This window comes from Typopeltis vanoorti, chromosome 10 (genome assembly GCF_054136105.1).
Source record: "Typopeltis vanoorti isolate ZY-2024b chromosome 10, IOZ_Tvanoo_1.0, whole genome shotgun sequence".
NCBI classification, from domain to species: Eukaryota; Metazoa; Arthropoda; class Arachnida; order Uropygi; family Thelyphonidae; genus Typopeltis; species Typopeltis vanoorti.
Genome location: NC_143558.1, coordinates 5,198,114 through 5,220,564, shown reverse-complemented (window position 1 = coordinate 5,220,564; position 22,451 = coordinate 5,198,114). Strand labels below are relative to the sequence as shown.

General features: G+C 34.9%; 1 protein-coding gene across 3 annotated transcripts in view; it reads right to left on the bottom strand.

The window, feature by feature from the left end:
• Window positions 1-7,602: 7,602 nt before the first annotated feature.
• The window catches only part of LOC150102142 (uncharacterized), a 385,716-nt gene continuing 370,867 nt past the window's right edge, over window positions 7,603-22,451 (bottom strand). For all 3 annotated transcript variants that reach the window (XM_090399664.1, XM_090399665.1, XM_090399666.1), the window contains exons 14-15: window positions 19,788-19,862; window positions 7,603-11,217 (exon numbers count right to left, since the gene is read on the bottom strand). In XM_090399664.1, the coding sequence (XP_090255790.1) occupies window positions 11,086-11,217; window positions 19,788-19,862 (207 nt within the window). In that variant the 3' untranslated portion in view covers window positions 7,603-11,085. The remainder of the gene's footprint in view (window positions 11,218-19,787; window positions 19,863-22,451) is intronic.

The window sequence follows — 22,451 nt, the reverse complement described above, 5'->3', positions numbered from 1 at the left end:
TAGGAAGTGTCCAGGGCCGCATTTATACTTTTGGAGACCCGAGACGCAACATCATTATGAGGCCTCAAAAATTAGCACTTTTTTTTTTTTAGTTTATTGAAAATAAAAGTCAACATTTCCATAATAACTAATTTTAATAACACAATACAACATTGGTATACATACGTTTGCATTTTAAAAAACGTATACAAATAAATCAGTTCAAATTTAAATAAAAAAAAATTCAATAACTAGAAGTTTTTTTTTTTTTTCCTGGCTTTGGTTTTAGCAAATATATCTAAAATGATATAATTAATCGAGTGTATTACATCTGAATCAATGCATAATAACGACAGGTGACTTGTTTTATTTTGGTGCAAGTTGCTTCTTAAATAATTTTATATTCGTTTCAACGCTGAAAATGAGCGTTCAGCACTTGCATTTGAAATAGGCATCGTCAAACATTTACTAAGAGTAAATTTCCAGAGGAGATTGGAATTTAGTAATATTGATAAGAACAATAGTCCAGGTAGTTCGGAAGCGAAAACCATCTGGGACAAAATGAAACTAGTTTATTTAATTAAAAACACAAAAATACAACCAATTTATTAAATATATATTTATAGAGTTCATAATTAAAAGGACTCTAATAATAATAATAATAAATTTCTACAGATGTGTCTCACCTTGTTTTAGTATTATCAAAATTAACAAATTATTTTGAAGCATTATGAATTTTGCTATTTTATTATTATCCCGCTAATATTTCTGCAAATGCGGCACTTTTTACAACAAAACAGGCTAAGTTATGTTGAATATATCTGTTCGCAAATACACTCAAAATCCCTTTGACCTAATAAAAATATAGAATGGTGATGAAACTTCATCAGCATTCTATCTGTTAAAATGCAATTACCTCCTCCGTTAACGGATTAGTCTTTATGTGCACTGTATTACTTCGAATTTCTTTACTGTCTTACGCTATTTGACCCTTTTTTGCTGCACAATTTATTTGTGTCTCTTCCCAAATAAAAACGAATTTCACATGTGCGAAAATAAATAATCAAAACGTTTTTGCATTGGAAATATGTCAAATATTTATATTTTTTTAAATAACATTTATTGAAATAAATATGGCATTTTGCTTTCTTTCCTTGAAAATAAAATTATATGGTTTGCACATTTCAATTTTAGGAACGCTTTTTTTTTAAATGAACGACAAATGATGTTAAACATTACTCGGGGTTTCCGATTGCGAGTCTTTTTAATATCAAACATTTATATCCAATGGTATTTTATCAGAGATTCTTCACCTTGGTCTTTTGCTTAAAACTGCAACAGTACAATTACTTTGGAAAAATAACGAATTCAAACAAAAAGAAAGCGCACATATGTTATCTAGCAGTATTATTTTTTTTCGGGTGTGTGTGTGTGTGGGGGGGGGTGATAATTTTGGGAGGGGGTTAGCCATTAAAGGCGAATTAATTCTGTTATGAAAATTTTGGAAATAAAATTTCATTTTGACGCATGCACCCACACGTTTCGAAGGATAAAGTGTAGGGAAAACATCGCTACTTCAAATCTGCCGCATAATACCGAATATGTACATAACAGTTGATTTTATAACTGCCGTTTATTTCGATTTGTAGGGAGTGAAGAAAGTATGAAAGGATTTCTTATTTTACGCTGGCATTAAAAACTATAATTATACGATAAAAACAAGCAGCAAAATAAATATAACTCATAGGTATTTAGTCTGATATAACTTAGATTCCGGTTACCGACCCAACGGCAAGCAACTGAACATAGCTACTACATACGCAAAGTAATCTAGTTAAGTGTTCTCTTCAGCGTGAAGGATTATTGCCCCTTCTAATGGACATGACGGTCAAACTACACTTCTTATCCATGTTCTTTCAGCAGGTGGACAGAATAATATCCGGGTTTGCTGAACGTGTATATAAGTCCAGTAAAGAAATGGTGCGCTTACATATATGAATTTTATGGAATACAGGAGTTCCTGTTAGTTTTATACGTAGCAAAATCTGGTGCCCCGAAGTCTTGACGCCCACGGGCGATTGCGAAGGTTCACCTAATGATAAAATCGGCCCTGCGGATCCATAAACAAAAGAAAGGATGGAACGAACTTTCCACGCCTCGTAAAAGTGACTTGCGACAAATTGACAAGCACATCAAAACTAAAAACAGCGATCAACAAGTTCAGACACTTGTCTGCAATCGCGCATACGTGCTCGACCAGATTTATCATTTGCACAGAAGGAACAAAGACGCCAGCTTCGAAGACAATCTGCAAAAAAAAGAAAAAAAAAACACACGTCAGAATGGCGACTACAGCTGGACCATTAACTACAGACAAGCTAAATTGTTGCAAAAACCAAATGATGCCACTAGCAACCACTATATGACCAGTATGCAGGCACAGCAGAGGAAGACCCCCTATGGTCAAACATGACTTCATCAACATCGTGGCCTAAATTACAACCTTAATCGTGTTCACTACCACCTAGTCTACCAAACCCCACCTACTCTTTCTGACAGAACCTCAAATCTCACCTTCCTCGAGTACTATTCACCTCAGCCTTCCAAATACACACCCTTTAACTCCTTTCAACCCAAGGGTTGCATCTGTGCATACATCCACTCTGACATACGTCAGAGCACCCAACCTAGAATTGTCCAACTTTGTTCTTCTTTGGATGAAAATATCGCTAACCAACTCAGTCAAATTCATATGCTGTCTCTATCACTCCCCTTATGCAACAACCACTCTGAGCTCTTTAATTTCCTCTCCTTAAAAAATGGCTTTCTCCAGGCCCACTTTACCAACAGCAAAATCATCCTCCTAGGAGACTTTAATGTTCACAACACCAACTAGCTTTCCTCCTCCAGCTGTACAGATCTTGCACACAGATGCTGAAACATTCGCCATCACTAATGACCTTACACCACCAGTTCAGATGCCAACCAGGATATCCAATAATCCAAACCACTTTCCAAATAGTGGCTGTGCTCTAGCCCTCTTCCTGACCAATGACCCTTCCAAATACACATTGAATGGAGAAGGCCCATTATGCAATTCTGACCACAACCTACTCCTCCTGCATAGAACGTTGACACAGTCACTCCCATACAAGAGTAGTTTAGCATTATAACAGTGCCAAGTGGGACAGCCTCACAACTTCTATGCATCACTCCCATGGTTAGACTACTGTTTCCGACCTTTCAACCCAAACACATGCACTAAGCTCATAACCAAAGTAATTCTCACTGGTATGGAATCGTACATTCCCCACAGTACTCTGACCTGCCATTCCCTAACTAAACCTTAGTTTTCAAAAAGATGCACCAAGGCTGTACAAATGAAAAACAAAACATCCCATTACTGGCTGAAATCAAAAACCCAATCCTCCTTTAGAGCTTATACCCAAGCCCAGGGGCAGCTCATGCATAGGCACTGCAGAACTGCAGCACCTCCAATTTTTCTCAATATATAAATATATTTATTTATATTTGCTTGTAATATTTAATTTTATCATCAACAATCCTATACAATTCTATTTTGTATAAAAAATAATAAAACTGCATCCTGTAGCACTTAGGAGGGTGAAGGATACTAGCAGCACTGTGTTTACCAGTGTCATATTGCTATGCATGCAAGCATATGCACGTCATAGTGAGATGCAAGCTATTAGCATAATGCGGCACTGTTAGTCGTGCAGTTCCATTGTTGTTTATATGCAGTTTGCACCAGTAGTAGAGTCTCTCATCTTCCTTTTCCCCTCTCTTTACCCAGCCGTATCGAGGGTTAGTTAATCATCGGACCTCAAACCATTCGCAGGATAAGGTGGTCAGACCTACACCCCGGTGTATCTTATGTCTGTATTGTTGAGTTCTCAAGGTGGTTTTGCCTGCTTTGCAGGATGAACAACCCCAGAATAAAATGGGGAAAAAACCCTACTGTTCATGCCCAAGACCGGCTAACTTAGCTATGGCTGAGGAAGATCCTTCAGCTCACTGACGCGAATCGAACCCAGGACGCTCCTTCCCCAGGCATATGGTTGCGAAGTGCACAGCCACTAGGCTAACCGCATGGACAAGAGTAGTGTGGTCATAGTGCTTATCGTGTTTACTCCGTCTCTTTAAATATTTGGATATTACAATTAAAGACATAACATTTGTTATAGTTTTTATTTTAGAACATTATTGAGGTTATGATGATGGATTTTATTTTTAAGTAATTTTGAATTATACTAAACTGTATAATTTTATCGATAATAAACAATATTATTTCATGAAACAAAACAAGAATATACAGGGTGATTCAGAACTCTTGGGCCACACTTTAAGGGGTGATAGAACACACCTAAACAAGCACTTTTCATCATACAATGCATGGTCCAAACTCGAGTGGTGAAGTGCTAGAGTGAACACTTATGAGCGCTGGTTTTTGCAGTCGTCATTATTTCTACAATGGAGTGCAAAAAGGATGGATTCTTGTTAGTGTCTAACCAGACCCTAATTAGAAGTCTTAATTACTTAAGGAAACCGAGGAACTAGCAAATCAATTTTATGCACTTGGTATTTTTTTCTCTCTCAAAGTATTGATGTTAGATACATAAAACTTGGTTTGTTATGTATAGACCATAAAAGTAAATGTTTTGGTATTTTTTCTTTCTAATTAGGGTCGATTGATAGACATTAACAGATACTATGAACTGATGTAGCATTTGTTCTAATATTTAAGAAATTACAAGTATTTGTTTCTTTTGCAATTCACAGGAAGGAAGGAACTGCTACACTGAAAGTATTACTTCTTGTGTAGCAGTAATACTTATTCCTCTTGAACTATATTTGCAAGGTACTTGAAAATCACATGTTGTTATGCAACTAGGAGAAATGCAGTTCTCATAAGTGTTTAATTGTGTGTGTTTCTAAAGTTGTGCTACTTTTGTAAAGGTAAGTTGAGAATTATTGTGTCAATTTTTCTTTATAAATATATCTTGGTAGTTTAGAATGGTAGTCTTATATTATTAGCATGTGATAATATATTTAGTTTTTTTGTATGGCTACAAGCTAAATTGAAATTAATATGCTATTTTTAATATATAATAGATGCCTCCAAAGAAGAAAGGGAAAGTGACAAAAAGGAAAATTAACCAGATCAAAAGAAAAGTAGCTAATTGTATAAAATTATTAAAGCAAATATAATCAGAAATCCCTGATAACTGTAAAAAAAATACTCTAACAGGTGTATAGATTCAGATTCATCCAATTCTGATAGTACAATCTTCACTGAAGAAATCAAACCAAAGTCAAGTCAAGAAACTATGAATTATGATATATCTGATGAAGAAAAAGAAAGATTGAAGGAAACAGCTACTCATAATCCATAGGTAGTAATAGAACAATTATCTGATGAAATCCAAGAAATTAATGAAGAACAAGAAGAAATGAATGAACAAGAACATATCAGTTCTTGTTCAGAGTCAACAGAAAGAGATATTGATAATGATGAGATTGAAAATTTAAAGACAGAATTTATGCATGAATTAGAAAAATATTTTTATGAACTACTGTATGGATGTGAAACATGGATTCTAGGCAGAGAAGATTGGAGGCTTTTGAAATGTGGTGTTGGCGCCGCATGAACAAAATAAAATGGACAGAAAAAAAGCAAATGAACAAGTCCCGAGAAAGATAAACAAAACAAGAACTCTACTTAAATTAAGGGGATATTAAATCCCACATAGTTTTAAAACCGAATAAGAAACTCAAAGATTGGAATCAGAGAGTTTCATGCCGAATATAGTAAAACTATAAAGTATCGGCGACACTAGCGTTAGCCAATGCAAGTGACCCTAGTATGTAGTACAATACCGGACAACTCGTTGCAAAGGTGGAGGAAGTTCAGATCGCTATTCTTAGGTATTTTCCATAATGTAAAAACACATTTCCTAGGAAATGCATGCTATTATTACATTATGGAGGGAGGTCACTACCCAGACCGGTTTCAGCCTTTTTTGAGGCTTCATCAGTGAGTAGCTAGACCTAATCTAGGTCTAGCCTAATCTAAGTCTCGGTTTAGGTCTAGCTACTCACTGATGAAGCCTCAAAAAAGGCTGAAACCAGTCTGGGTAGTGACCTCCCTCCATAATGTAATAACAGCATACATTTCCTAGGAAATGTGTTTTTACATTACTATTCTTAGAAAATACCTAAGAATAGTGATCTGAACTTCCCCCAACTTTGCAACGAGTCGTCCGGTATTGTACTACGTACTAGGGTCACTTGCATTGGCTAACGCTAGTGTCGCCGATACTTTATAGTTTTACTATATTCGGCAAGAAACTTTCTGATTCCAATCTTTGAGTTTCTTATTCGGTTTTAAAACTATGTGGGATTTAATATCCCTTAATTTAAGTAATGTTTTCATTGCCGAAATGAAGCTTATTAGCTCTTTATACTTAAGCAAGAACTCTAATTAAATTGATCAAAATTAGAAGGGATAGGTGGTATGGACATATACTTCGCCATGATGGACCTGTGAAAAGAATAACTGAAGGCAAAATAGAGGGGAAAAGACAAAGAGGCAGACCAAGGAAAAGCTTTGTTGACCAAGTCAAAGAAAGCCAGATCCCACATATCGTTAACAACCTGGAGTAAATTGTTACGTCTTGGCTGGGATGTTTTGCCGCATCCTCTGTATTCACCAGACCTGGCACCTTCTGATTGCCACTTATTCTGATCGTTGCAGAATTCTCTGAATGGGAAAACCTTTGCTAATGAGGAGACTCAAAAGACACCTGGATCAGTTTTTCGCCAGTAAACTTCAGGAGTTTTATGAATGCGGCATAATGAAGTTGGTGGAAAGACAGATGGTAAGAGGTCATTGATAAAGAGGGTCAATATATAACTGACTAGTATGTATTATATATATTAAATAAAATGTGTTTGATTCCACTCTGAAAAACCGAACCAACTTATTTGCCAACCCAATATTATAATATTTTCCCCAAATTTTCATAAACTCTCTGTATATTAAGGTTGCAATGTATGTACTTTCCTTTAATTTAGCAGATCCAAATCTTAAATTTAATAATTGGATAAATAACATACTGTAGTTTCATTTAACTAAATAAACAAGAAGGAGAATCCATTCCGATAATAGAGTAATCAATGCGTTTTGTGGGATGAGTATTTATTATTATATATTGGAAAATTAGCTTTTCTTTTAAGAAAATTCTAGTTCTTAAAGTGGTAACTATTTTGCTTGTACAATAGTTGGAAAATTTACGAATAAAGTACGTGATTTTGTGTACTGGTGACGTCACCAATTCCTACATCTTTATTTCTTTCTCCACTTCAGCATGAATTGACTATTCTTGGCACATTGCCAGTCTTGGTTCTATGAAGTGTGGGCTTACAATAGATCTGACATCTGTAATGACCTTTAACGCACGGTGTGCACAGATATTAATTGCTCATCTCAGCATGAATGGTTTAATTAAAATAATTCCTGTTACTGCTTGATCAAATTCCACAGTTTGAACATAATTCAAAATGGTATCATAAAAACTAAACAGACACAATGAAGCAGTTCCATAAAACTTTAAAATACTTTATTTCCAATATTCAATAAATATCACAGATTTTTCATATCGATATATAGAAAAGTGACTACAAAATATTACAACCATTGTAGATTTCATTAAATCATTGTAACTAGTCTTAGATAAATTTTAATGATAGTGTGTGCAATATAAAAACAGTGAATTGCATTGACAATAATTATGCCACTAGTTTTCTTCAAAACAAATGTAAAGGATGATAAATAATCTGGATGTCTACAATCACAATACGATGATAAGAAAGGAAGATGTTTGTCATGAAATAATAGCAGAGCTCAATATCAGTACAAAGTAACGTTATCATATACGTTATGCAATTAATATATTTAGATGTATTACAGGTAGTACAATATAATTAAGACTAGAAATTTCTTTTTTGGCTGAAAAAAATCTTAATGACTATAAAAGATGCAAAGAAATCTTTGCTGACCTTTTGGAACTATTTAGGAATGTATTTGATCATTACAGGACACACCACTTCTCTGATCTTTGTAGATAGTGCATTCCACTGCTGTTTCATCTAGTTAGAGGACTAAGCAAAAGTACTGTGATGCAATGATTATTATAAGGTAATTTTCAATAGAGGAAACTCAAATTTTTTTGATTAAATGGATATTACAACATCCATTTTGACCGAACTAAAAGAGCTTGGGGAAAACTAAAAATAAAAATCTTAGAACATCCATAACATCTGCTTTGATTTTTTTTTTTTTTAATTTTTATTCTTGAAATTAAAGGACTAGCCACAGAGAAGATATATACAACAAAGGAGAAAAAAAAATTGCAGTTTTCCACTTTTAAGGCTCATAGTAATACAAGGCTGCAAAGCCTACAGTGCATTATTATGATGACTGGTAATAACCTATCCTTTGAATTTAGCTGAATGTGGAATTCAGGTATAGCTGCACCAAGGGATTTTTTTTTAAAGACAATCAACGGCATTATAAGTAATTTTATATTTACAGATACTAAGAGAGAGTCATGTTATGGTATTGTGAATGTAAAAACAAACACAAAAAATAAAATTTTCTTAACTAATTGATGGTAACAGTAACTGCACAAATTGCCATAAGGATAAAACATATCAAATCAAATGTCATTTTGATTTCAATAGGGGGCTTTGCAACCATGAAAATACTAATGTAAACATGTTAAGGCTGGTAAGGGGGTTAAAAACAGAAGAGAAAGGCCTTCATTATTTAAATGAGGTAGATAATACTTACTTTCTCACTCTTAAATAACAATGTGTAAAGGCTTATATAAAAAAAAAGTTAAAACCAGTAGTTTTATTTTATCCTAATGAGGTTTTTATCTAGAGGAGGCCTGTAAAGTGGTGCTTGCATCCTTTGCACTAGGTCGTCCTAAGATAGACTTAAGTTCAAGTCTAGTCACTAACTAGAGGAACTTTTTCTAAGCCTTTCTTTGAAAATCGACCAAAGGACCAACATTATTTCAGATAGTAACGTATCCTGCTAGGGTTGGGCACCAAGAGATGGCAGCACTTGTTTGTCCATCTCTTCATCAATTGCCGTTTATAATTAGTGAGTCATAGGACAGCTATCTCTGACTGGCTACAATTGGAGAGTGAACTGCCCACTCAATCTCCAAAAGTAGATAGGGTTAAAAGGCTTCACCTAATTCCTATAAGGGAATAAAAGACATTAGTTGAGCATCTGTAAGAGGAAAGATGAGATGTGGTTTATTTTAATTTGTTTATTCAGTAGTATAAAAGCTATTATTTGTATGTTACTAGTGGCAAAACGCAATATATTATTGATTAGAACCATATAATGCAGGTGAACATATTAGTTCATAAAAAGAGGATTATTTAAAAATACCCATGTTGAATTTCCCTCTCTTGTTTCCAAGCTTGATAACAAAGATGATTTATTGATCTTAGGTGATCAATGTGAAAATCCTGTGACCAGAGTACAATAGTTGTTTGGCAATTAATATAGTTATGTGGTTTGGCAAGTTGGATCACAGTAATCAGTACTGTGTTCAAGAGAGAATAAAAATATGAGATAGCAAGAAGAAAATGAATGGTTGTTGTCAATAAGCAAACCAGTCTCATATGGATGTAGTACTTCTAAATTTGGTATGAAAATCAACATTAAAAAGGCAAAAACAATGAAATTAGGCCGAAACACTGAAAGCATCAACTGCATTGTGAATGGAAAACCTATAAAACAAGTAAAACATTTCAATTATTTAGGTGCAATCTTTAGTGAAGATGGTAAATTAAATATGGAAATAGACAACAGAATTAACAAAGCTAGTATGGAGGAAGCTAACTGAATAAATTTATATGGAATAAGAGAGAAATTAGAAACTAACACTAAACTAGCTATATATTCAAACCAGTTTTAACTTATGGATCTGAGAGCTGGGCTAGAAATTAAAACACTTGACCAAAGACTGGAGACCGCAGATATGAGAGTCCTGAAAAAGATTAGGAGCGTGAAGAGATGGCATCAATGGCAATACCATATTAAAAATTAGGATATTAGGAAAGAACTTCTCTGTTCTTCTGTTAGCATCCAGGAATGCATTAGCAGAGTTAATCTCAGGTGGTATGGTCACTTAAACAGAATGGGAGAGGAAAGATTAGCAAAACAAGGTTTCCTTGGTAGGATGGTAAGGTAAAAGACTTATAAGAAGACCAAGATCCAGTAAATAGTGCCTAAGAAGAGAGAAATATAAGATCTGATAATATAGAAATGTTGACAGATAACAAGTTAATTTGGAGGAAAATTGTTGATAAGAAGTTAGTAATCGTGTAGCTTTTTCATGAAGTACTATCATAATATCCTGTACATCCACTGAGGGTATATGTCAGAAATTTGATGATGATGATGATGTTTATATATTTGATTTTACATATATCCCATGGAAATAAATAATAATACTGAAAATAATAAAAGGCATGATATGTTGTAGATATTATACACACTTAGTATTTGATATGTATTCCACATGTATATTAGTGGGGAAAAAACATAACAAGCATACATGGAACATAATATATCAGATACCATGTGTACCACACACATATACACACATATAGTATATGGCTGTGCATATTTTTTAATAAATAGTTTTAGAAAATTGTCTTAAAGTGCTCTTCGTAAATTTTTTTGAGCTGTGTTGTCTTGAGTTTTGTAAAAAGGCTAGCAGAACTACTTTCATTTCTTTACTTGGCATTATTTCAAATAATATAAACTAGTAAAATAATTCTAAAACTATAATAATTAAAAGGAATGCAATCCATAAAGAATATCAACAATATATACATTTTGTATTATTTTAAAATAAAGTTCTAAATTACACCAACAGGGAGATCTCAGACCATTTCTGAAACTAAAAGTTATAACTTAAAAAAACAAAAAAAAAACATGCAAAACTATTCTTCATTATTGATTCAGAAAAGTCTTTCATAACAGATTCAGTTTAGTAATTAATCTGAAGATTGAGAATGATGATAATCCACTGGAGCAGATAATAAATATGATTGCAGACTAATTAAAGACAGAGCCACAGGATTGCTCATATCCATAATAAAAATTTTTTCTGGAGTACTAACCACAAACTGAAAGAAAGAAAGAAAATTATATAACACAGAATATATTAAATAATAATCATTATACAATATTTCAGAAGTTTAATAAATAAATAACAGCTGTAAAACAGATCAAAAGGTAATTTAATATTTGAGATGGGTTTAAAAAAAAAAAAAAGCGATCTGTCTTCATGTTTATTTCTTTTTTCCTTCACTAATATTAAGGTAACTTAATTTTGGTTTCTAAGTGATATCGAACCTCTGTTATTAGATTGTATCATTAAATCACAAAATAAAATTTTGCATTATTAAGATATTAAACACTGGAAACTTACAGTGTTAGGACTGCAGAGAACAAATTAGTCATGCTTCTGTGTGACTTGAAATGCAAGCCTATCCATATTACTAATATTGCAGGTCAATTACTAATATCACTTATTATTACTACTAAAATTACAAGAAGTAGCTTTTACCAACTGAGCTATCGATGCATAATTATTATCAAAAGAAGATATAAAAATACTGTTACAGATATTAATTTTGTCAAACATCTCTGGAAGACATACTGCAGAAACAGTATATGTGTAATCATGTTAAGTCAGTATGAGAAATTGGGGAAGGGAAAGTTATTAGCTAATTTGGTTGCTCTCATTTAAACAGAATCCAATGAGGAACAATCTACATGTGAAAAACAATATGCTTTTCTCACATTATATTGTTCTGCATAGTTTTTGTCAATTTGACATGTAGTATATTGTGTGAGTATAACAGAGATGTGGGGGGAAGGGGGGAGAACAAACAGGTCTGAGGAGAGATATAAGAGAAGTGACTGGCCAAGGGGAAGTGGGATAAAGGAGTCATATATGAGAAACGGGATTAGTGAGACTTACTATAGAACCAGAAATAAGCTAGAGTGTATGTTTGCAAATGCCCACAATATTTGAAATAAAGGAAATGCAATTGTAGCATTACTAGAGTATCTTCTTTTCTTCCATCTAAGACTGGTTGAGTTTTCCCTTGAGCAGGATCTTCCAGTCTTCTCTATTCCTTGCAGTTTGAAAAAGTTCCTTATAAGTTCTGCACCCTAAAGTGTTCTTTATTAATTTCAGACAGGTAATTCTTGGTCTTCCCGGTCTTCTTTTTTCAGTTGGAAAAGTACTGATTAGGACGTTAAGTAATCTGTCTGCGTCCATGCGTGCAATGTCGCCAGAATATACTAGAGTATATTCACCGAAAAATTGTTGGAATAAGTGAGATATGGTTAGATGAGGAAGACATTGACAGGAATAGCAGAGGAATTATACTCACACGAGGTGGATATGTAAGAAGTAAATAGTGGCAGTGGTTTTCAGGCAGTTGGTGTGAGGTAGAGGTGGACAGGATGAAACATTTAGTTGGATGTTGTATATATATACTGGTATGTGAAGAGCAGTGAGAAGGAATTGTCTAGACAAATTAGTCTGGCAAATAAGAATTGAGTAGATTTAATTAATTAAAAATGAATTTCTCGAGGGTTTTGAGAGACAACTGCCTTACACAGTATATAACAAGAGGGCACATATCAGTAGTCATGGATTTGATTATCTCATCAAGGGATGTTATTATAAATGAGGTGTCAAATCTTCCTCCAGTTGGTGGGAATGACTATAAAGTGATTCCCAAATCACTTTATATTGACTATTTTAATAATTTTAAATGACTATAAAGTGATCACCTAATCTAGGTGATCGCTTTATAGTCATTATTATGGTAGTGGCCAGCTTTGTGAGAATTTCTGTAAGAAAAGGATATATGCGAAACTATAAGGCTGGTGATTACGACAAGCTTAGGAGAAGCTTGCAGCTATATCATGGAATGAGGGATTGGATGGAAAGGAGATCAATGCTGCTTGGGCTCTACTCAAGAATTATCTGGCAGAAACAATGTCCCGATGTATTTCAAAAGTCAGGAGGCTAAATAAGACAGGATGTGAAATGAAGGAATGAAGACATGAAGTCTTCAAGAAGCAGAAAAAAAAGAAGACATTATGGAGGTACCACAAGATGAGTGTTAATAATCAGATGCATAATTGGAACAGGGAAGAAAGGTAAGGTGCAGTATAAGCAGCAGACAGCTAATGGAGGGGGGGACTCCCTGAGGTCCCTTTGATATGTGACCAATGGTAAAAATGGTAGAATGATAGTGTGCAGGATATAGTTGGATATTAAATGAGCATCATAAAACTATTTTATCCTCATGAATGTGACATTATGCAGAAGTTGGGTGCAGTGAGAAGGAAGGAGGATGCACTGATGGTGAGTGAGTAGGAAGCACATGAGGAATTGAGTAACCTTCATGTTAATAAGGCTGTAGGGCTTGATTATGTTATTATATTTAACATCACCTCCATGGAGTCAAAAGACTCATTGCAGAAGATTCACTCTTATGAAAAAAAAAAATCCTCAAACTGTGTCAAACCCATTCACAGTTTAACTCACCATACTTTCAGGTAATACACTCCATTCACCAACCACTCTTCATCCAAAGAACTTGCTCTTCATTCCTTTGCTCATACCCTCCATGGATGGCCTCTTGTTCTAACCTCATCTCTATTATGTGAAAAATCTCCTCCACATTAATCTGGTAACAACCTCTCAACTACTTATACATCTCAATCATATCCCCTTTCCTCTCCTTCTATTCACATGGATCTGAATGTTGCATTCTCTCAATCTATTCTCATATCTCATACCCCACATTTTATACACTCGATGTCAACTTAGTGAACCTTTTCTGTACCCTCTTTAAAATACCATCATCCTCTTGACATATCACCGTGTGTTTTGAGGGAATATTCAAGGGAGATAACAATAGCTTTGACTTACTTTTTTTTAATTAAGTCTTATGTTAAGCTAAGTTTCAAAGGAGTGAAAAGAGGGCAAAATACACATTTATTAAACTTACTGATGTTTCACTGGTTTGAATTTATATAGAAAGGCGTTGTTGATTATTCATAATGTTTCACATGGTATAAACAACACCAGGATGCATTCCAATGGATTTAATTATGTATGGTTGCATGCAACAATGTAGTATAATCGCATTAATTTATCAAAGATCTGGGAGGCTGTCATTTTAAGACCTGATGGCCCGACTTCACTAAATACACTATGGTTATATGGCCTATAGAGGACCCCCATGTAAGGACATTAGTTCTGTTTTCAGTATAATTTAAATTGTTTTCTACAGTTACTTAGTTCAGTGCTGTGTGCCTGTCAGTTATAATTGTGCTCTGATGATGCTGGGCAGAAAACCAGTGAAACATCAGTAAGTTTAATAAATGTGTATTTTCCTCTCTCTTGGTATTGTTTGTACTGTGAAACATTATTATGAAAGGCTTTGCAATATAGGCCAATCTGTGTGTCTGGAGTTGTGGTCAGGTTAGGTTAGGTCACAGTGTAAGAGGTTAGCAAGGACCAAGATTCAGAATTGGGTTCACTACATCAGCACTCTGTTTGATGGACAACACGAGTCTAAAGGAAGATCATCTTTTAGCAATCTAGTTACTCATTATAAGAAGGTGACAAATATGTTGGACAAGAAATGTTCACACAGAGTGACATATTTCAATTTTGCAAAGTCCCTTGATACTCTGCACGTGATAAATTGGTAATTAAATTGGAACAGATAGGATTGGATGGTACAGGGTAGCCATAAAGTATGGAAACATAGGTGAATATATATAATAAATGGTCACAGTTTAATGCGCTGTGCAAAATTGCAATGACCATGGTTCATTAATGCAGCGTTTCAATCATTCCTTGAACATGCTTTTGTGATGCATTACTTCAAATGATTTGTGTGTCTGATTTTCACTGAATAAACCTGCACCTTTAGCATATCACTAGAAGTAATCAAGGGGATTTACATCTGGCGAGTGTTCAGCCCACTCTGCACGACCATGTTGTCCAATCCAGTTTGTTTTGGATATTTGGAAATTATCCAACTAGTCCTTTGCCACTCTGATGTAATGGGGTGCAAGTATTAAATGTTCACTTAACATGGTTAAATACATCTCACCAGTTATGTCACTTTCAAAGAGGAAAAAAATACATTTATTAAAAAGTGAGGTATTACTTCACTTTTCACTAATATATCTTTACCTAAGGCCACTGACCTTATTAAGCATCCCCTTACATAACTGAATTATTCAGATTCACCATACATTGCAGGTTATTTCCAATAGAAAGGAAAAATATATAAACCCTCCCCAAGAAAAATTCTACATGGAAGTTTTTGAAAACCATGCATTCAACACAGCCACACTAAAACCAACAGTTTGGCTGTGCTATGTTGATGATGTGTTTGCTGTTTAGTCTCAAGGTCCAGACACATTATACATTTTTGGCACATCTTAACAGCCAACATCCTAAAATCTCACCATAGAAAAAGTCACAGTTTAATTTTGCACAGCACATTAAACTGTGACCATTTATTATGCATACTAAATGGTCACAGATAAAGGTCTCCCCTTTGTTAGATACACTAGTCACACAAACTGACTAATGATTCATTATCCTTCTCCATCTATAGAAAACCCCAACTGGTAGGTATTTAGCAAGTATGGCGTCCTCAAAACACTTACTCACCAAGCCAGGGCTATTTGTTCAAATGACATAGCCCTTGAAACTAAGCTCAGGGATCTTTGCAACACTTTTAAAATGGTTAGAGCCCATATAAAATAGATAAAATATTACATGCAATCCCCATCTCTCCTACATGCAACACAGGATCGTAGCAAAACCATTGCCATTCCATATGCTAAAGGTACATTAGTGAAAAATAGGCAAAGTTCTCTGTAAATATGATTTCCATGCCACTTTCAAACCTTTTATTCAGCTAGCTTGTTTCATACTTCTCCTAAAGATCAACTACATCTCTTGAACTTCCTGGAGTGCATAAAGCTCCTTGTGCCTGAAGTTTAGCCTACTTTGGACAGTCTGGTAGATCAGTTAGCATCTACATCTGAGATCATCCTTATGGCAAGTCAAGATTGGCAGACCTGGATATTCCACACAGGATCAGCATTAGTGATGAAGCACTCTCCCAACATCAACAAATATGGTTACATTAATTTACCAAAATTTGGTAAATTAATGTACAAATATGGTTACATTAATGATAGTCTCCCAAAAGATCTGGGAGACTATCATTGTAAGACCTAATAGTCAAGCTTCTCTAAATTAACTTTGTAGTTATTTGATCCATAGAGAGCACCATGTAAGGACATTAGGTGTCAGTTACAAATTAAATTCTTTCTACAATTACTTAGTTTAGTGCTGTGTAGAAAACCAGTAAAATATTAGTGAGTTTAATAATTGTATTTTTTCTCAATTACTGAGAATAGTGCCAACAGGCTTCACTTCGACGAAGTAAAATGATTTAAATTAAGCGGATATTGAAACCCACATTATTTCTTAGCCAAATAAGAAACTCAAAGATAGGAAATCTAATCTAAGAGTTTCATGGCGAATATAGAAAACTATAAAAGTTTGGCGAGTTCAAGCATAAGCCAACACCTGGTGCAATACTAGGGCGACTCGTAGTAAAGGTGGAGTAAGCCCAGATCACTGTCCTTAGTGTTTTCCCATAATGTAAAATACAACTCCTAGGAGACGTATGCTGTTCTACATTATGAGAGGTCACTACCCAGACTGGTTTCAACCTTTTTTGAGGTCTCACCAGTGAATAGATAGACCTAGATGTAAATACCAAGGTAACAGTAGTGCGGAGCTTATTTCTTTACTGTACGAGTTTCCAAAAGGTGCACTAATACCATTACTGAGAATAGAGCCAATAGGCTTCGGCAAAGTAAAATGATTTAAATTAAATGGATATTGAAACCCACATTATTTCTTAGCCGAATGAGAAACTCAAAGATAGGAAATCTAAAGAGGTTCATGCCGAATATACTATAAAAGTTCGGCGAGTCCAAGCATAAGCCAACACCTGGTGCAATACTAGGGCAACTCGTAATAAAGGAGGAGTAAGCCCTGATCACTGTCCTTAGTATTTTCCCATAATGTAAAACACAACTCCTAGGAGATGTATGCAGTTCTTATTCGGCTAAGAAATAACGTGGGTTTCAATATCCACTTAATTTAAATAATTTTACTTCGTCGAAGTGAAGCCAGTTGGCTCTATCCTCAGTAATTGTAGTAGTGCACCTTTTGGAAACTCATACAGTAAAGAAATAAGCTCCGCACTACTGTAACCTTGGTATTTATATCTAGGTCTACCTACTCACTGATGAAACCTCAAAAAATGTTGAAACCAGTCTGGGTAGTGACCTTCTCTCATAATGTAGAACAGCATACATCTCCTAGGAGTTGTGTTTTACATTACGGGAAAATACTAAGGACAGTGGGAGCTTACTCCATCTTTACTGCGATTTGCCCTAGTATTGCACCAGGTGTTGGCTTACGCTTGGTGCAATACTAGGGCAATGCATCAGGTGTTGGCTTACGCTTGGACTCGCCGAACTTTTATAGTTTTCTATATTGGCATGAAACGCTTAGATTAGATTTCCTATCTTTGAGTTTCTTATTCAGCTAAGAAATAATGTGGGTTTCAATATCCACTTAATTTCCAAAAAAGTATTTTTTTCCTTTTATTGTTAATTATACCGTTAAGCATTATTATGAATAACAAATGACATCTAAACCTTTAGCTATGTACCTTCAAAGAAATGGTTCCAAGACATACTTCCACAGGCCATACCATTGCCAGTGGAAAGCTTTGTAACCAATACTGCATGTTCTGTTTGTTCACCTCGCCATTCACATAAAAGTAGCTTTGTTGCTGAATAGTCAAGCAGGTGTTATTATCAAGGAGATCTGAGAACCATGCACACATTTCCAAATGACAGTCAGGATCATCCTTGGATAAGCTCTGCAAGATTTGCATCTTGTATGGGTGAAAGGCATGCATCTCGAGAATATAAAAGATGGTACTCTGAGACACTCTCAGTTCCATGGATGTTCAGTGAGTTGACTTCTTCAGGCTGGCTATTACCTTTGCTATGACTATTCATTTACCTTGTCAGAAATGGTCATCCACAATACAGTTTGTCCAACACACTGCCTATGCCCTTAAATTTTTGAACCAGATTTACACCTGTGCTATGAGAGATGACACCTCTTCTGGGATGACATGCACTGAGTGCTCTATTATTCACTGATATGACTGGCCCTCATGTCCACTCGGCAGAATCAGCTTGGTGTGGTTGTCTTTCATCAAAGACTTCTTCAATCTATAAAAAAAAAATATTATCTATGTTTCCAGACTTTATGGCTATCCTGTAGATTAGTGCACTGGATTGGAGACTAGTTGCCTGATAAGTATCAGCAGTTTGTATGGAGAGCAATATTCCAAAAGAGGAAAGACACAAGTGGCATGCTTAAACAGTCTCTATTATGGGGACATTGCCTGTTTAACTTGCATGTTAATGATACTGAGAAAGGTTTGAATGGTGATGTGAAGTTGTATGCAGAGGTAGTTTTGCAAGAGGATTGAACAGAACTCAATGAATGGGCAAGTAAGTTGATTGGAAGTTCAAACACTGCACAGTGGTTTTTCAAACCAGGGAAACAAAGATGGGATTATGAGCATGCAGAAGATGGGTATATATATTATAGGAAGTGGAGGAGGTGAGGAATCTGGGATGATGGTGGATAAAAACCTAAAATTTCAGGGACAAGCTGCTAAAACTGTTTCATGTAAGTCAGAATGTGCTCTGAGAGAATACAGAGAAAAATGTAAGAAGCAAAGCAATGTGTAAAAGTAGCTAAATAAGTCATAGAAAGACTAGGGTAAGAGTACTGAAAATAAATTGTAGAAAAAGTACTATAAAAGGAATTATAAAACTCAACACGAATACATATCAACACTTGAAGCAGAAAAAGTTATCAAAAACCTGAAATATGGAAAGGCAGCTGGAGCAGATGATATTTGACCAAACATGCTCAAATATAGAGGTTTAAAAGTTTTATAGTGCCTACATTGTGCAATTCAGAAGGGCTGGTCAGGGGATCAAATTCCAGTTGATTAGAAAAGAGTTCTCAAAGTACCCATCTATAAAAAGGGAAACAGAATGAAATGTGAGAATTACAGAGGAATTTCCCTTATATGAGCATTTCTGGTAAGATTTATTATTATTATGTGACACCTCCAAGGACCCATCATGGGAGGGCACTCTACTGCACTCTGCTACACACACCTCTCACCATTGTTACTTCGTTATGTAAGCACACTTCAGAAAAGGCTAAGAAAAATTGTAGAAGATAATCATACTCAAACTTTCATTTTTCTTGAATAATATTTCTATATGTGAGTCTACAGTTCTCATCTGAAAGCTCTCATTTTTAAACTTTTGAACAATACGATATTCAGTTTTATCATGCTCAAAAATAGATTCTAAACTAAATTACATTTCAAAATTAAATAAACTTAGAGTAGGGTATGAGATTTAAAGTAAAGACTTTGTTCACTACAAAGGAACAATTTATGCAGCCATATCTTAAAGGTAGTGTTTTATAAAAAAAATTATAAACATTACTAACCTGTATTAAATATGTGACTAAACAGCGTGTTCGCTTTTCTGGAAGTATTTCTATTACCCAACCACTAGGAAATATCTGAAAAAAGTTTGAGAAAAAATTTCAGAAAGCGGATATAAAATTCATTTATTAAATTCTTTTAATAAAAATTTCACAATTAAGGAATAAATGATATTAAGAATTATCAGTTTCTGAACCATTTTTAATTATACCAAACCATCACAAGATTCTGCATGCCCCATTTATTTTTTTTCTATCTACAACTTTTAAGGTTAGAGTTAAATAAGAACTTTTTTTTTTTAAATTATACAGAGATGGATTACTTTCACGTCAGAATCAGATTGTGAAGCTATATCAGAGTATATCTCCTTGTATTTCATCATTATTTAAAATATAAACTCACTAGCCTGTTTTAATAATGACTTGGGTTTCATGTTTATTCATAACATATGTTAATATACAAGTTAAGCAGAATTTTAAGACTGAGAGAGACAAAATGTTTAAGGCTATCAGTGCAAGGCAAACAGTACAAAATATATTGTTGGCTGCTATAGATCAGGGAGTACAGAGAAAGATGTGGATGCCATGCTTCAGCAGATTAGTAGACAATGAGAGCAGGCTGAACAATTATTTATTGGTAATTAGTCTATTGGAATATAGACTAGAGGGAGGAAAGGGTGCACATGATGAAAATGGAATTTATACAGTTACTAACGAATAATTACGTGGAATATGATGAGAAGGGGTTTAAATTGTGGTTTGAAAGTGCTGTAACCAAAGAAGCAACCACTGTTTCTGACTAGGGAAAGTAAAGATGATCTTGTCTTAGGATTTTGCTAAACATGTAGAATTCTCTGTCAAAAAAGGGGTAAAGTGGAACTACCAAGTTATGATTGTCCACCAAACTCTGTAATCCACATTTCTTCCCTCTCTCCATAGCCAGCATTCCAAAGTCCTGATATTGTCTTAGTCACTTGTCTCTGGACCCTCTCCAATGTTTCCACGTCACACTGAAAACCAGGTGACCATGTATTCCCTATCTAGATTTCATACACAACATAAAAAACACCAGTTATCTGTCTAGTATTGAAGTTAACAGACTATGTTTTGAGATAGCTAAAGTGATCTATGATACCAACCATCAGAATTGAATATTCCACCATCAGAATTAACAGTTCTAAATTCCATCAAATGAAATAAAAGCATAGTTATCACCAAAGCTGACAAAGGTAATACAACTGTAGTCTTAAATGCTAAATCATATGAACGGAAAATGAATTTACCACTTTGTGATCACAACACATATACTCTCAGCTTAATAAAGATAACATCCATAGATCAAGAAACCATCAAAAGGCTCAAAATATACCATGCAAGACCTACTAGAATATATAGTTCATCAAAATTACATAAAAGTAACTGTCCACATAGACCCGTTGTGGATTCTACAGGCAGTCCCATGGATGGCGATATTCAGTTGTTTGCAGATGATGCAAAGTTGGGACGAACCATAAAGAGTAGTGAAGATGTTATGGCCTTGCAAGAAGATCTGAATAAATTGAGTGATTGGGCAAGCAAATGGGGATGTGAGTTCAATGTTGCAAAATGTAAGGTTTTAAAATTTGGAAAACAAAGATGGGATGCAGAATTTATGCTTGGTGAGAATATATTGTTGGAGGTAGAGGAAATAAGAGATCTGGGGGGTGATAGTGGATAAGGATCTAAAATTTAGGGGACACATCGCCAAAATTGTGAGGACAACACAAAGACTTCTGGGAATGATGCGGAGGACACTGATGTGTAGAAGTAGGGTGATTCTTGTTCCATTGTATAAGGCTTTGATTAGGCCACACATGGACTATTGTGCCCAGATTTGGTCACCGGGTTTTTAGAGGGATGAAGAGATGTTGGAAAGGGTCCAAAGGAGACTGACTAAGGTAGTTTTTGACCTCTGGAATGTTGAGTATGAGGAAAGATTGAGAAGATGTAATTTGCAGAGTCTGGTGGTTAGTAAGGGGTTGTTATAAGATCAATGGTGGAGAAGTTCTACAGAGAATAGTGGGAGATCAGGGGAGAACCAGAGGTCATCCCTGGAAACTGTATAAAGAGGGTGTGAGTAGGGAAGTGAGAGGCAGGTTTTTTTCGTGCAGAGTTGTGAATGATTGGAATGCCTTGCCAGAGATTGTGGTGTCTGCAAGGAGTTTGTGTGTGTTTAAGACACGGTATGATGAGATGTGTGTGTGATAAAAGGACCTCCCAGATGAGTCTTTGACTCCATTAGGTCTTGGGTAATAATAATAATAATAAAATATCAAGATTTCTGTCTAACCTTCTCCATTCCCCTCACTGGCCACTCAGTTTCTTCAATAAAAAATTCAATAGAATTTCATACAAGAATCAAATACATTAAACTGGCAGATACAGACACATTAGTAAGCTTTGACACGTCTCTCTCTTCACTAATCTCTCTCACAAAGTGACTATAGAAATTCTAACAATGAGTTAAAAAAATATACACACACACACATATATATATATATATGATGACTACTACTAGAAATTCTTGTATGAGATAAATTGGACATCAACTTCAAACCTACACATTTGCCATGATGAGGTGGAACGCCGCATTGTGGAGTCAAAAGAAATCACCTTGGACCCACTCCA